The 14,917-nt window shown below is 51.2% G+C and overlaps 1 protein-coding gene across 2 annotated transcripts in view; it reads left to right on the top strand.

Annotated features, from left to right (window-relative positions):
- Positions 1–11,437, top strand: part of LOC128405527 (transducin-like enhancer protein 1) — a 44,696-nt gene extending 33,259 nt beyond the window's left edge. For both annotated transcript variants that reach the window (XM_053372267.1, XM_053372265.1), the window contains exons 15-21: positions 1,527–1,606; positions 3,926–4,175; positions 5,389–5,636; positions 7,267–7,414; positions 8,417–8,567; positions 9,362–9,438; positions 11,245–11,437. In XM_053372267.1, coding sequence (XP_053228242.1) covers positions 1,527–1,606; positions 3,926–4,175; positions 5,389–5,636; positions 7,267–7,414; positions 8,417–8,567; positions 9,362–9,438; positions 11,245–11,352 — 1,062 coding nt within the window. In that variant the 3' untranslated portion in view covers positions 11,353–11,437. The remainder of the gene's footprint in view (positions 1–1,526; positions 1,607–3,925; positions 4,176–5,388; positions 5,637–7,266; positions 7,415–8,416; positions 8,568–9,361; positions 9,439–11,244) is intronic.
- Positions 11,438–14,917: the final 3,480 nt, after the last annotated feature.

Raw genomic sequence — 14,917 nt, 5'->3', positions numbered from 1 at the left:
TGCGCACACTGGCTGGCAGCAGCTATCCAGCCTTTCAGGTGCCAGGCTTAGCCGAACCCAGATATGCCAGGGAGTTGCACCCGGGACCAGCTGAAGATTGGCCACTCTGCCACTGAATTAAAACCTTCCACCTAAAACTGAAAAGTGTCTGGTCTTCATGGTTGTGAAATCGAGGGCAGATTGAAGTAGCAGCAAATGATTTATTTCTTGAGAAGTGTCAAATGACCCTCTCTCCACGGGAAGAAGCCTTTTTCGTTATCCTGCACTTGCAAGAAACTGATATTTCGGCGTGGTGGCGCTTTGAATCTCCCTGCTTATTTCGGCACCGGCTGAAAACATTTTTTCGCCTGTTCAAGCCCAGACCAGGTGTGTAGAATATTGGCCTGTGTTCCAATCTGGTTTTGTAGCTTATCATAGAATTGTAGAGTTGGACCGGACCCCACCGCCTGCGATGCAGGAATCTTGCACTCCTGGGTCGTTGATTCAAATTATTATCTGGATCTTTTAACTGTCGCTGCTGAAGGAATGGGTTTCCGTGCAGGGAGCCAAAAATCCACTTTTTTCCTTTTCCAAGGGAGCATTTCTAAAATGCTTTAACTTGAGCTCTTGAGCCAAAACCCAGCTGTATAAACAAGTGCTCAAAGCTCTCTCCCTTATCAGTCCATGAAGGCCGGTAATGACGGATGGCCTTGTCCGTTCCAAAGTGGAAGAGGGTTGGCACGTCTGGGCCTTATCTTACGTCCTGACCACAAAGACGCACCGACCTAGTCCGAGAACAGCGCCAGAGTGTGTTCTTGGAGTTGGTGACCTCTTGCTCCAAGATAAGAGTATAGGGGGGGACAGGAATACCCTTTTATGGTCAGAAGTACAGGAAGGAATATCCTTTTATGGTTAAGAATACTGGAGCAGGAACATATGTGATGTCAACCTGCGTGTATAGGCTGACGTGGTTGGATTCCTGGGGAAGGAGGGAGAGGGTGCCTGGAGGATGTATATACTGCATGAAATTTCTTATTTCTTTGGACTTGCTGTGGACTGACCACGCAAGTGCCTTTCTGCTGCTCCGGAGAGCAGAAATAAAGAACTCTTTCTCTGAACCAACCCTCGGTTTCATTTGACTTCCTTCCTCCCGTCCAGGAGCAACGCAGAACCCACCAATCGGTAAAGTCTAATAAGGCTACACTGCGACAAGCTCCCATCCCCACTTCTCTCCCAGAACCAGTAGAGGCATGAAAAGAGTATAGGAGAGGTTGACTGACGCAGGCTCAGTCTCCAATTGCTTGGCAAAAACCCCGAAAAGGATGGAGCTATGGGGAGACGGGTGCTTCCAGTCCCCCCGACTGGTTTCCATGGAGAAAGACCTGCCAGGGATGAGCTGCTCCGCCCACTAGGCCATAACACCCCGACAAGTCTGTGTTTCTGCCAATAAAGAGTTTGCTCCCACTTTGATTCAGTGCCGGCTGGCTTTGTGAAATTCAAGTTGCTGTCTGTTAACCAAAGCAAATCCTCTCCTCTGGTCTGACCAGGTCGCCTACGACCCCCACTCTCACCTGAGGGTCCCGGGATTATCGACAGGGATGCAGACAGGTGTGCCTTCAGCAAAGCCGTAAGTGATGGCGTGGGGGTCTGTGCGCGCAGCAAGGGCCAGATTTGGGGATTGAGGAGGGCGGCGTCCCACGGCCGAGCCTTGAAAGCGAAACAACGACAGCAATAAACCGTGTCTAAAAACCTCCCCCTTTGCGTTCCCGTGTCTGAGCCTCTGAAGCTAACAGACGATGATGATAATAATAATAATAATATTTATTATTTATACCCCGCCCATCTGGCTGGGTTTCCCCAGCCACTCTGGGCGGCTTCCAACAAAGACTAAAATACAATAACCTATTTAAACATTAAAAGCTTCCCTAAACAGGGCTGCCTTCAGATGTCTTCTAAAAGTTTGGTAGTTATTTTTCTCTTTGACATCTGGTGGGAGGGTGTTCCACAGGGAGGGAGCCACCACCGAGAAGGCCCTCTGCCTGGTTCCCTGTAACTTGGCTTCTCCTAGCGAGGGAACCGCCAGAAGGCCCTCAGCGCTGGACCTCAGTGTCCGGGCAAAATTATGGAGGTGGAGACGCTCCTTCAGGTATACTGGGCCGAGGCCGTTTAGGGCTTTAAAGGTCACCACCAACACTTTGAATTGTGCTCGGAAACGTACTGGGAGCCGGTGTAGGTCTTTCAAGACTGGTGTCATGTGGTCTCGGCGGCCGCTCCCAGTCACCAGTCTGGCTGCCGCATTCTGGATTAGTTGTACCTTCAAAGGTAGCCCCACGTAGAGCGCATTGCAGTAGTCCAAGCGGGAGATAACCAGAGCATGCACTACTCTGGCGAGACAGTCCGCGGGCAGGGAGGGTCTCAGCCTGCGTACCAGATGGAGCTGATAAACAGCTGCCCTGGACACAGAATTGACCTGTGCCTCCATGGACAGCTGTGAGTCCAAAATGACTCCCAGGCTGCACACCTGGTCCTTCAGGGGCACAGTTACCCCATTCAGGACCAGGGAGTCCTCCACACCTGCCCGCCCCCTGTCCCCCAGAAACAGTCCTTCTGTCTTGTCAGGATTCAACCTCAATCTGTTAGCCGCCATCCATCCTCCAACCGCCTCCAGACACTCACACAGGACCTTCACCGCCTTCACTGGTTCCGATTTGAAAGAGAGGTAGCGGTAGAGAGGTAGATAATAGACAATAATAGATTGAGAATTTCCATCTGTTTTTTCATCCTCCTGCTTCCTTCAGAAGGTCATTGGGCACTGCTGGCTTCGAAATGCAAACTGTTTACCCTTAAATAAATAAATGGTGGTTCACAACAGTCCTGCGAAGTAGGTTAGGGAGAGAGGGAGAGGGACCGGCTTAAGGTCGCCCTGTGACTTTCCTGGCCGATGGGCAAACTCGAACCCTTGTCTTCTCGCCTGATGATTTTCAGATTGAGGCTGTCATCACCGCCGAGTGATGGCGCCTGGGGGTCCCCAACATCTTGCAAACAATGGCATGGAGAGTCCCTGAGAAAAGAACACAGCACTCCAGACCATAGCTGTCAACCGTCCCTTATTTGGCGGGAAAGTCCCTTATCCCAGCGCTGTGTCCTGCTGCTGTCCCTTATTGACGATGTCCCTTAAATTTCCCGGGTTTCAAAGGAAGCAGCTCCTCTCCCTCCCTCCCTGCCGGCCAGGGAGGAGGGAGGCTCCAACTGGGTTGCTTGGCTGCGTTGCTCACCCAATAAGGAGTCTTAAGAACGACTGGGGGGTGGCGCTTGCATGGCTTCTGCCAATCAAATCGGCCGTGTTGCCTGGGGACTCGCCTTTGCTCAGCGCTTCCCAGCGGAGAGGTGACGGTGGTTTTCCTTGCTGCATTCCCTTTGCCGGGTTGCTGCGCTGTGGGAACCACCGCTTGAGGCTTCGTTTGGCTGCTGGCTGGGCTTTCTGCCTTTGGCTCGGAGGTTCTCAGAAGTTGAACATACCTGTGCTTGGAAAATCCCTTATTTTCGAGGCTGCTGGTCCCTTATTTTCAAATCTGTAAGTTGACGGCTATGCTCCAGACCCAAACATTATTATTTGCAGCTTCCCCTTGTGTGGACAGTTCTGTGTTTGGGTTTTTTTTGGGGGGTGGCAGAGAGGCCTGGAACGGAGTTTACGGGAAAAGGGCAGGGCAGGAGAGGCCTACGCCGCAACAGCGTTTTGCAAGGTCTCCCTTGTTTGGTGCAGAACTTTCCCTTAAGTCGTGCTGTTATTTAGTTCAAGGGCGGCAAAGATTTTAGGGGAACGGCAGTTCACGGTGCCTTCCTATCCCCCTTACCCCGCAGGGAATGGCGGCCCCCGGGGTCTTTTTGCGAAGCCCAAGGGGCCGTTCCGTTCCCACCCAAAGCCTTCTCCGCGCTTCGCCCGCAGAGCGTACTCCTTCCACGTCAGCTCCGATGGACAGATGCAACCGGTGCCCTTCCCGCCCGACGCCCTCATCGGCTCTGGCATCCCTCGCCACGCCCGCCAGCTCCACACACTGACGCACGGGGAGGTGGTCTGCGCCGTCACCATTAGCAATTCCACGCAGCACGTCTACACGGGGGGCAAAGGCTGCGTGAAGGTGTGGGACGTGGCCCAGCCGGGCACAAAGACCCCCGTGGCGCAGCTGGACTGCCTGGTACGTATGCGTGTGTGCGCGCGCGTTGGTTTGCGTGACTCGGTTTCCCCGGCGCATCCCTAGGGTCTCCCAAACTCGGTTGCTCTCGTCGTCCTTGTGGTGCTTGCAAGATGGTTTTTATTGCTTCCTGTCTTTTAAAAGAAACCCTGCCTTCTAAAGTAAAAAACAGTTTAAAACATTTAAGGAATCATTAAAACCCATGCCAAACTAAAAATTAAAAAATCGCACCAATCATTTCTCATTAGAAATGGCACTTTCGATGTGTAAGAGGGGAGAAAACCCAAAGGGTCAACCCACTAAAAATTAATGAGTTAATGAGGGATGGGCCTGGAATTATGACTTTCTGTTTGGGGTCAGGTCAGGGAAAGAGGACACGGAATGGAGTCTCTGACAAAGGGTGTGGCTGGCAGGCTGGAGCCCTGAGCAGGATCACTCCATTTGCAATTTTATATTCTAACCAAGAGTAAACCTTAAGCTGCTTAAAGGCTGGAGTGGGCAGTATCTGGAATGGGGTCAGGTGGGGGGGGGGAGCGGACATAGAATGGAGTCTCCGACAAAGGTTGTGGCTGGCAGGCTGGAGCCCTGAGCAGAATCACTCCATTTGCAATTTTATATTCTAACCTAGAGTAAACCTTAAGCTGCTTAAAGGCTGGAATGGGGAGTATCTGGAATGGGGTCGGTGGGGGGGGGAGCGGACATGGAATGGAGTTTCTGACAAAGGTTGCGGCTGGCAGGCTGCAGCCCTGAGCAGGATCATTCCACCTGCAATTTTATTTTCCAAGCGTGACTTAATAAACCATTTGCCTCTTTGGTTGGCCTACAATTCAGACACGTGGAATATTTCTGTGCTGCGTGTGCTATATCTATCGCTTACGAAAGAAACTGGGAATATCGCCGTTACCTCTACAGTCGAATCCCAAACGCCTTGCTAGTCGAACCTTTCGGCTCCCGAACGCCGCAAACCCGGAAGTGACTGATCCGGTTTGCAAACGTTCTTTGGAACCCAAACGTCCGACGCGGCTTCCGATTGGAGCTTCCTGTGGCCAATCGGAAGCCGCGCTTTGGTTTCCGAACGTTTTGGAAGTCGAATGGACTCCAGAATTGACTTCCGAGGTACGACTGTATTCGCGGTCTTCAGGGGTGAACGCTGATCGTTTTTGCCATTCCGAACGGCGCCGGCCGCTTCCTTAAACCTTTTCCTCCCTTGCCACAGAACCGAGAAAACTACATTCGGTCATGCAAGCTTCTCCCGGACAGCAGGAGTCTGATCGTGGGCGGGGAAGCCAGCACCCTCTCCATTTGGGACCTAGCAGCGCCGACTCCCCGGATCAAGGCGGAACTGACGTCCTCTGCCCCGGCCTGCTATGCCCTCGCCATCAGCCCCGATGCCAAGGTCTGCTTTTCCTGCTGCAGCGATGGCAACATCGTGGTCTGGGACCTTCAGAACCAGACCCTTGTTAGGTGAGTGTTACCTGCTGGCAGTCTGTCTCCAGGAGGCGGGCGGGTGTGGAGGACTTCCTGGTCCTGAATGGGGCAACTGTGCCCCTGAAGGACCAGGGGCGCAGCCTGGGAATCATTTTGGACTCACAGCTGTCCATGAAGGCGCAGGTCAAATCTGTGTCCAGGGCAGCTCCATCTGGTACACAGGATGAGACCCTCTGCCCGCAGACTGACTCGCCAGAGTGGTGCATGCTCTGGTTATCTCCCGCTTGGACTACTGCAATGCGCTGTACATGGGGCTACCTTAGAAGGTGACGCGGAAACTACAACTAATCCAGAATGCGGCAGCTAGACTGGGGACGGGGAGCGGCCACCAAGACCACGTAACACCGTTCCTGAAAGAGCTACATTGGCTCCCAGTACATTTCCGAGCACAATTCAGTGTTGGTGCTGACCTTTAAAGCCCTAAATGGCCTCGGTCCAGTATATCTGAAGGAGCGTCTCCACCCCCATCGTTCTACCTGGACACTAAACAACCAACTTTGGAAATTACTGCTTTAGTGGGACACCCGTTTCAGAAAAAAGGCCTTTTTGCCAGCAAAAACATCACCCTTCTGTGATGACTCATAAGTGTTGTTCTTTAGTCTTGTCCGCCTCTTCGTGACCCCCTGGACCAGAGCACGCCAGGCCCTCCTGTCTTCCACTGCCTCCCGCAGTTTGGTCAAACTCATGCTGGTAGCTTCGAGAACACTGTCCCACCATCTTGTCCTCTGTCGTCCCCTTCTCCTTGTGCCCTCCATCTTTCCCAACATCAGGGTCTTTTCCAGGGAGTCTTCTCTTCTCATGAGGTGGCCAAAGTCTAGGAGCCTCAGCTTCAGGATCTGTCCTTCCAGTGAGCACTCAGGGCTGATTTCCTTAAGAATGGATAGGTTTGATCTTCTTGCAGTCCATGGGACTCTCAAGAGTCTCCTCCAGCACCATAACTCAAAAGCATCAATTCTTCGGTGATCAGCCTTCTTTATGGTCCAGCTCTCACTTCCATACATCACTACCAGGAAAACCATAGCTTTGACTATACGGACCTTTGTTGGCAAGGTGATGCCTCTGCTTTTTAAGATGCTGTCTAGGTTTGTCATTGCTTTCTCCCAAGGAGCAGGCATCTTTTACTTTCGTGACTGCCGTCACCATCTGCAGTGATCATGGAGCCCAAGAAAGTAAAATCTCTCACTGCCTCCATTTCTTCCCCTTCTATTTGCCAGGAGGTGATGGGACCAGTGGCCACGATCTTAGTTTTTTTGATGTTGAACTTCTAGCCATATTTTGCGCTCTCCTCTTTCACCCTCATTAAGTAAGAACTGCTTAACTTGCCAGTCAGGGGTTCTGAGCATAGCTGTCAACGTTTCCCTTTTTTTAAGGGAAATTCCCTTATTCTGAATAGGATTCCTCGCAAGAAAACGGAAAAGTTGACAGCTATGGTTCTGAGTGCTTTCAGAAAATAGCACCTGGTGCTTTGAAGGCCCGAAGTTCAGCTGTCTATTGGGTCTTCAAAGCACCACCGCTGTGCGAGACCCAGCAGATCGCTTATTTCAATGTGTCTAATCTGTCATTCCTGGAATATTGGGCGACTCTCCTTTTATCTCTTCCTTTCCAGGCAGTTCCAAGGCCACACGGACGGCGCCAGTTGCATCGACATCTCCAACGACGGCACCAAGCTTTGGACGGGAGGCCTGGACAACACTGTGCGGTGCTGGGACCTCCGAGAAGGGCGCCAGCTTCAACAGCACGACTTCACCTCACAGGCATGGGGAGGGGGGGCAAAGGAGGGGGCAGAAGGGGGAGGAGACTCACCTGGTTGAAGTGGGTGTGGCCTCTGGGCAGCCAATGATAGACGCAGCCTCCCAGAACTCTCTTGAAAAAGACATCTGTGTTAGCGTCTATCGCTTTCTTGTGGCGGTGAGTTCCATACGTTAATGGGTCCTTGTGTGAACAAGGACTTCCCTGAATCTTTTACCAATTTATAGATTTATGAACAAGCGAGAAAAAGCTTTCTTCTATTGGCACTGGGTATAACTTTATACATATCACATCATTTTTAAATAAAAAATAAATGCCTTTTTTGTTGTTTTCAAAATACTTTTTGGCATGGGGAGGTGCTAAATCCCCAGGGGATTTTTCTGCAGTATTTTATTTAGCTTAAAAATAAAAATTCAGAAATGTCAGGAGTTCTACAATCCCATTCTCCAAAAAAATTCCGTCCCCAAACTCCTGGCAATCTTCTTTCCATCCACTCGCCCTCTGGTTTCTCGAAGAGTTCAGCAGGTTGTTCCCTGTCAATAATAACGAGGGCTAGAAACTTGGGTGCACGTGTGAGAGAAATCACTGCGTCCCGGGCAACCGAAATAATTACACCCTCCGCCCAGCACTTTCCATTTTTGGTTCTCGCCTCCATCCGCATTGCAACTAGAAATGAGGTCTAGAAACTTGGTGGGGGCTGAAATTAAGGCAGAGGCTTGCGGAACCCACGGGACTGTGGCCACCGCTCAGCCACAACCCTGGCACATGCCCTGCTTTCAGGTCTCTTCCCTCTGTCCCCATCAGTGATGGCTGGTGCTCACTGAAGCCCCGATTGGGCGGGAGGTTGGGAGCTGACCAGTAGGTGGCGCTAAAGCTAATGGCAGGCAGAGCCATTTCCTGGCAGGTTGAAGTGAGAAGTCAGGCTGGAAGTAGGTTTTGCACTGCTCCATTCGCCCTAATGGCTCAGCCGCCACTGTCCCCCATCTCCCCCCCCCTTCCCCTTCCAGATATTTTCCCTGGGTTACTGCCCCACGGGGGAGTGGTTGGCGGTCGGTATGGAAAGTAGCCACGTCGAAATCCTTCACGTCTCAAAGCCCGAAAAGTACCAACTCCATCTCCACGAGAGCTGCGTCCTCTCCCTCAAGTTCGCCTCCTGCGGTAAGCCTGGGGTTTCTGCTAAAATTGTTATTATTATTGATTTATATGCCGCCCTTCATCACAGGGTCTTGGTGCGGTTGACGGAATAAAATCACACAAGAGACATATTTTGTACTATGAACAGCTCAAATTGCCAAGTGCAGCTTTTAAGTCGGGGGAGGAGGTAAAGAGTAGACAGACCGACGGGTGCTTCTACAGGATAGGGCCCCTTCCAGCCATAGCTGTCAACCGTCCCTTATTTGGCGGGAAAGTCCCTTTTCCCAGCGCCGTGTCCCGCTGCTGTCCCTTATTGTTGATGTCCCTTAAATTTCCCGGGTTTCAAAGGAAGCAGCTCCTCTCCCTCCCTCCCTGCCGGCCAGGGAGGAGGGAGGCTCCAACTGTGTTGCTTGGCTGCGTTGCTCACCCAATAAGGAGTCTAAGAACGACTGGGGGGTGGAGCTTGCATGCCTTGTGCCAATCAAATTGGCAGCGTTGCCTGGGGACTCGCCTTTGCTCAGCGCTTCCCAGCGGAGAGGTGACGGTGGTTTTCCTTGCTGCATCCCCTTTGTCGGGTTGCTGCGCTGTGGGAACCACCGCTTGAGGCTTCGTTTGGCTGCTGGCTGGGCTTTCTGCCTTTTGCTCGGAGGGGCTCAGAAGTCGAACCTCCCTGTGTTTGGAAAATCCCTTATTTTGGCTGCTGATCCCTTATTTTCAAGGCTGCTGGTCCCTTATTTTCAAAGTTGACAGCTATGATCAGATGAGATTATTCACTTTATTGAGAGTCAGCAAACAGCCTGTTTCTCCCCCTTTTACAGGGAAATGGTTCGTAAGCACCGGAAAGGACAACTTATTGAACGCTTGGCGAACGCCGTACGGGGCCAGCATATTCCAGGTAAGAGAGAGCCAGGGTCAGGCCGCTGATGGGTGAGAGAGGAGACTTTTGCAGAGTGGCTGTGGACCAATAATTCATTTATCCGTAAGAATTGGTGGTAATTCGTCTAACTTCCGAACGCACATTCCTTTCTCCGATCAAATAAGTTGTCTAGAGAGTTGTTGCTTTTTCTAGACAACCGGTAGGCAAACTAAGACCCGGGGGCCGGATCTGGCCCAATCGCCTTCTAAATCCGGCCGCGGACGGTCCGGGAATCAGCGTGTTTTTACATGAGTAGAATGTGTCCTTTGATTTAAAATGCATCCCTGGGTTATTTATGGGGCACAGGAATTCGTTCATTTTTTTCTTCAAAATATAACCCAGCCCCCCACAAGGTCTAAGGGACAGTGGACCGGCCCCCTGCCGGAAAAGTTTACTGACCCCTGTTCTAGACGGTCAAGGGTCCAGAAACCGAGCCGGATGAGGAACGGTTGAAGGAGCTGGGTATGTTTAGCCTGGGAGATAGAGGAGATAATGAGAGCCACCTTCAGACATCTCCAGGGCTGTCGCGTGGCGGATGGAGAAAATTTGTTTTCTTCTGCTTCAGAGGGCAGGACTCGAACCCACGGCTTCCAGTGATGGTTCCAATTAAAGATTAGGAATAAATTTTCAGCAGGGGGGAAACGGACTCCCTCGGGAGATGGGTTCTCTCCTTCCTTGGAGGCTTTTAGGCGGAAGTTAAATCGATGCTTTATCTGAGATTCCTGCATTTCAACGGGTGGGATGGATGACCTTTGGGTTCCTTCCAACTTTTTTGCTTCCATTTTCCCCCTAGCATTTATTTGTTGTTGTTGTTGTTTAGTCATGTCCGACTTTTCATGACCCCCTGGACCAGAGCACACCAGGCCCTCCTGTCTTCCCCTGCCTCCCCCAGTTTGGTCAAACTCATGCTGGTAGCTTCGAGAACACTGTCCCACCATCTCGTCCTCTGTCATCCCCTTCTCCTTGTGCCCTCCATCTTTCCCAACATCAGGGTCATCTGCATATCTGAGGTTGTTGATATTTCTTCCGGCGATCTTAATTCCGGCTTGGGATTCATCCAGCCCAGCCTGTCACATGATGAATTCTGCATATAAGTTAAATAAGCAGGGAGACAATATACAGCCTTGCCGTACTCCTTTCCCAATTTTGAACCCATCAGTTGTTCCATATCCAGTTCTAACTGTAGCTTCTTGTCCCACATAGAGATTTCTCAGGAGACAGATGAGGTGATCAGGCACTCCCATTTCTTTAAGAACTTGCCATAGTTTGCTGTGGTCGACACAGTCAAAGGCTTTTGCATAGTCAATGAAGCAGAAGTAGATGTCTTTCTGGAACTCTCTAGCTTTCTCCATAATCCAGCGCATGTTTGCAATTTGGTCTCTGGTTCCTCTGCCTCTTCTAAATCCAGCTTGCACTTCTGGGAGTTCTCGATCCACATACTGTTTGAGCCTTCCTTGTAGAATTTTAAGCATAACCTTGCTAGCGTGTGAAATGAGTGCAATTGTGCGGTAGTTGGAGCATTCTTTGGCACTGCCCTTCTTTGGGACTGGGATGTAGACTGATCTTCTCCAATCCTCTGGCCACTGCTGAGTTTTCCAAACTTGCTGGCATATTGAGTGTAGCACCTTATGTAGCACCCTAGCATTTACGGGAGGTTTTTAGTTTTGTTTCCTGAGGTTCGGGGCGAGAAGGGTGACCTCCTGCTCTCCCGAAAACCAAAACCGGCTTCCTTTCAACATTAACCCTTTCTCTCCCTCCCCCCTTTTTTAAAAAAACTACTTTCAGTCGAAGGAGTCTTCGTCGGTCCTCAGCTGTGACGTTTCCACCGACGACCAGTTCATCGTCACTGGTTCCGGAGACAAGAAGGCGTCCGTCTACGAAGTGATGTATTGAGGACAAGCCTGTCTCCTCGCCGAATGAGAGAGGGGCGGATGAGCCCCCCTAGTGTCTCCCCTCCCCCCCAGCCAAAGAATACACTTAAGACAAACTTAGCCCAGAGAGCAGAGTTGAACCCCCTTTCTCTCTCGCCTGCTAAGCACGTTCCTTTCGTGGATGAGGGTTTTCTGTGTGTGCCTGCGTTTGGGGAAAGAGACGCGGATTTCAGAAATGGGACTCTGCTGCTGCTTTTGATTCTCCCCGATCTGATTTTTAAATTTTTATTTTTCCCCGGTGGGTTCAAGAGGGAGTAGCGTTGCCTCTTCCCCCGCAACTCACTCGCTCCTTAATTGTGTGTTCAAATCTAAACTTCTCGGAACTTGTGTGTTTTGATCCTTTTTTTTAGAATCTTTAAAATAAAAATGGGATGGGTTGTTTTGTGGCACGACTCGGCCTCTGTTCCTTTTGTTTGGGAGATTTTGTCTCTGCCAGTCTTTTGTCTCTTTTCTTACTAGCCGTCCTCCTCTCTCTGTCTTTCTCTCTTTCATCTTTTCTGTCTCCTTCCTTCCTTCCTTGGGGAGCTCCCAGGGAAAGAGGGACAGGTCTGAAGGTAGTTTTCCAAACGACACAATGCGACTGACCTTTAATATCAGAATTCTCTGCGCTGTCAAGAAACGCCATCTTCCCATGCAAGCAAGAAAACATACCGCATTTTTTGCTCTATAAGACTCACTTTTTCCCTCCTAAAAAGTAATGTGTGTGCGTCTTATGGAGCGAATGCAGGCTGCGCAGCTATCCCAGAAGCCAGAACAGCAAGAGGGATTGCTGCTTTCGCTGCGCAGCGATCCCTCTTGCTGTTCTGGCTTCTGAGATTCAGAATATTTTTTTTCTTGTTTTCCTCCTCCCAAAACTAGGTGCGTCTTGTGGTCTGGTGCGTCTTATGGAGCGAAATATACGGTATATTGTGGCTCAAGGTTCTCTTCCAGATGGTCAAAGACATGCAAGGAGCATGGCTGGGGCATGTGGCCTGGGCCATAGCACCCAAGGGCCAGACAAGAGAGATTTGCGGCCCTCTGGCCCTCTACTTCCCCCCCACCCCTACGGATGAGTGCCTATAGCACCCTGTGGAAATGAGAATGGATTTTACTGCATTCCCCTTCAAGGCGAGACTGCCCAAATGGACAGTCGGTGGAGGCACCTTGTGGACTCGGCTCTCGTGGTCTGTGCCAGAGCACGTGGAAGGACTCGGGTTCAAATCTCTGACATCTCCATGTAGGGAAGGGAAAGGCGTTCGGTCAAAACCCCGAAAGACTTGCTGACAGTCGACAGAGGGCTTGCCCACAACAGAATTCACTGTGCGCCCGCAGCCACTTCCTTCCCTGTATAATTTCCGTAAGGGACGTGGGTGGCGCTGTGGGTTAAACCACAGAGCCTAGGACTTGCCGATCAGAAGGTTGGTGGTTCGAATCCCCGCAATGACGGGGTGAGCTCCCGTTGCTCGGTCCCTGCTCCTGCCAACCTAGCAGTTCGAAAGCACCTCAAAGTGCAAGTAGATAAATAGGTACCGCTCTGGCGGGAAGCTAAACGGCGTTTCCATGCGCTGCTCTGGTTCGCCAGAAGCAGCTTAGTCCTGCTGGCCACATGACCCGGAAGCTGTACTCCGGCTCCTTCGGCCAGTAAAGCGAGATGAGCGCCGCAACCCCAGAGTCGGCCACGACTGGACCTCATGGTCAGGGGTCCCTTTACCTTTATAATTTCCGTAAATTCGCATAGCCTTACTCTCAAACACCACCAATCTTGATGCTTCACCTTGTAAATTCAGGCTTACACAATACGGGGGCAACCCGATAAATTTGGGGGGGAATGGGGCTTCAAACCACGCCACACGGGGTTGCAGATTATTCAGTGTTTTTTTGGCGCACGGATCAAGTGATGCTTCTCTTTGTAGACCTGCTACTTCCCTAACACTTGAACGTTTCTTTATTTTTGGGCTGGGCTCATAACTCTGCCTAGTGCAGAATGGAGGAATGTATTTTCCCTCCCTCCCGCCCCCTTTTGACCCCTCGGATTTTCCCAAACCCAGAAAAATGCATAAAGCAAACCACATTTTTAAAAAAATAATAATTCTGCACCGGATATATTGGGCAAGAATCTGCATGGCACCAGGGTTCGTCTAGATGACTCTTGGGGTCCCAACTCTACAACATTGTAGGGATTGTGTGCTGAGATTTTACAATTGCTCCCGTTTCTTTTCCAGCCTATTAATAAGGGGGGGGGGGAGCTTTTATATAGATAGATTGAGAGAGGGAGGGAGACCCCTCAGGTGTGCACAAAATCAGAAAATTCCATTGATACTTAATTGTCATCATCGAATAAACAAATTGGATGGCGGAGACAAATTCAAAAAACCTCATTATCTGCCTATATAAATGGAAATGTAATGACGTCGTCACACTGCAATTCGACAGCAGAGCGAGGAATGGTCGGCTGGCCCAGGTGAGCTGTTCAATGCCTGTTCCCCCCTCCTTACCTACAGCAAGTTTTTACGGGGGGGGGAGAGAAGGCCCTTTACCTGTGTTTTCCCCCATTTTACATTGAACAGCCAGCCCTCCCCCACCCCCACCAAAAAGAGCCCTGGGACGTGTAGTTTGCCCAGGGTGCTGCGATACTCAGAGAGGTTAGTCAATCCTTTCTCGCAGGGGATTCTGGGAACCATAGCGCAGCAAACCTGGTGAAGTTTGAAGGAACTGGGTGGGGTTTAGGGAAAAGGGCGCCGCAAGCCAAACAGGACCTCTCACTGTGCCTTTTCCATCTCTCCCCTTCCGGCCTGACGAAGGCAGCCTTTCCTAGACCGCAAAACTTCCCCGTCTCTCTGCCATAGCTGTCAACTTACAGATTTGAAAATAAGGGACCAGCAGCCTCAAAAATAAGGGATCGGCTGCCAAAATAAGGGATTTTCCAAGCACAGGTATTCTGAGCCAAAGGCAGAAAGCCCAGCCAGCAGCCAAACGAAGCCTCAAGCGGTGGTTCCCACAGCGCAGCAACCCGGCAAAGGGGATGCAGCAAGGAAAACCACCGTCACCTCTCCACTGGGAAGCGCTGAGCAAAGGCGAGTCCCCAGGCAAGGCGGCCGATTTGATCGGCAAAAGGCATGCAAGCTCCACCCCCCAGTCATTCTTAGACTCCTTATTGGGTGAGCAACGCAGCCAAGCAACACAGTTGGAGCCTCCCTCCTCCCTGGCTGGCAGGGAGGGAGGGAGATGAGCTGCTTCCTTTGAAACCCGGGAAATTTAAGGGACATCATCAATAAGGGACAGCAGCGGGACATGGCGCTGGGATAAGGGACTTCCCCGCCAAATAAGGGACGGTTGACAGCTATGCTCTCTGCGACTTTTGAGCCAGTCCTTCCAGTTAATGAACGATGGCTTCTGCTTCTGCAGCTGATCGCATCGGGGATTTATTTAGTGGCGTGCAAGGGGTGGAGCTGGATGAGCTCTTGGGGTCCCTCCCGACACTGATAATCCATTCTGTGATTCCTTCTCCCCCTTACCCACCCCATGCGGACCCACAGATGTAGCCGCCA

This window comes from Podarcis raffonei, chromosome 18 (assembly GCF_027172205.1).
Source record: "Podarcis raffonei isolate rPodRaf1 chromosome 18, rPodRaf1.pri, whole genome shotgun sequence".
NCBI lineage: Eukaryota > Metazoa > Chordata > Lepidosauria > Squamata > Lacertidae > Podarcis > Podarcis raffonei.
This window is presented reverse-complemented; position numbering and strand designations above follow the sequence as displayed.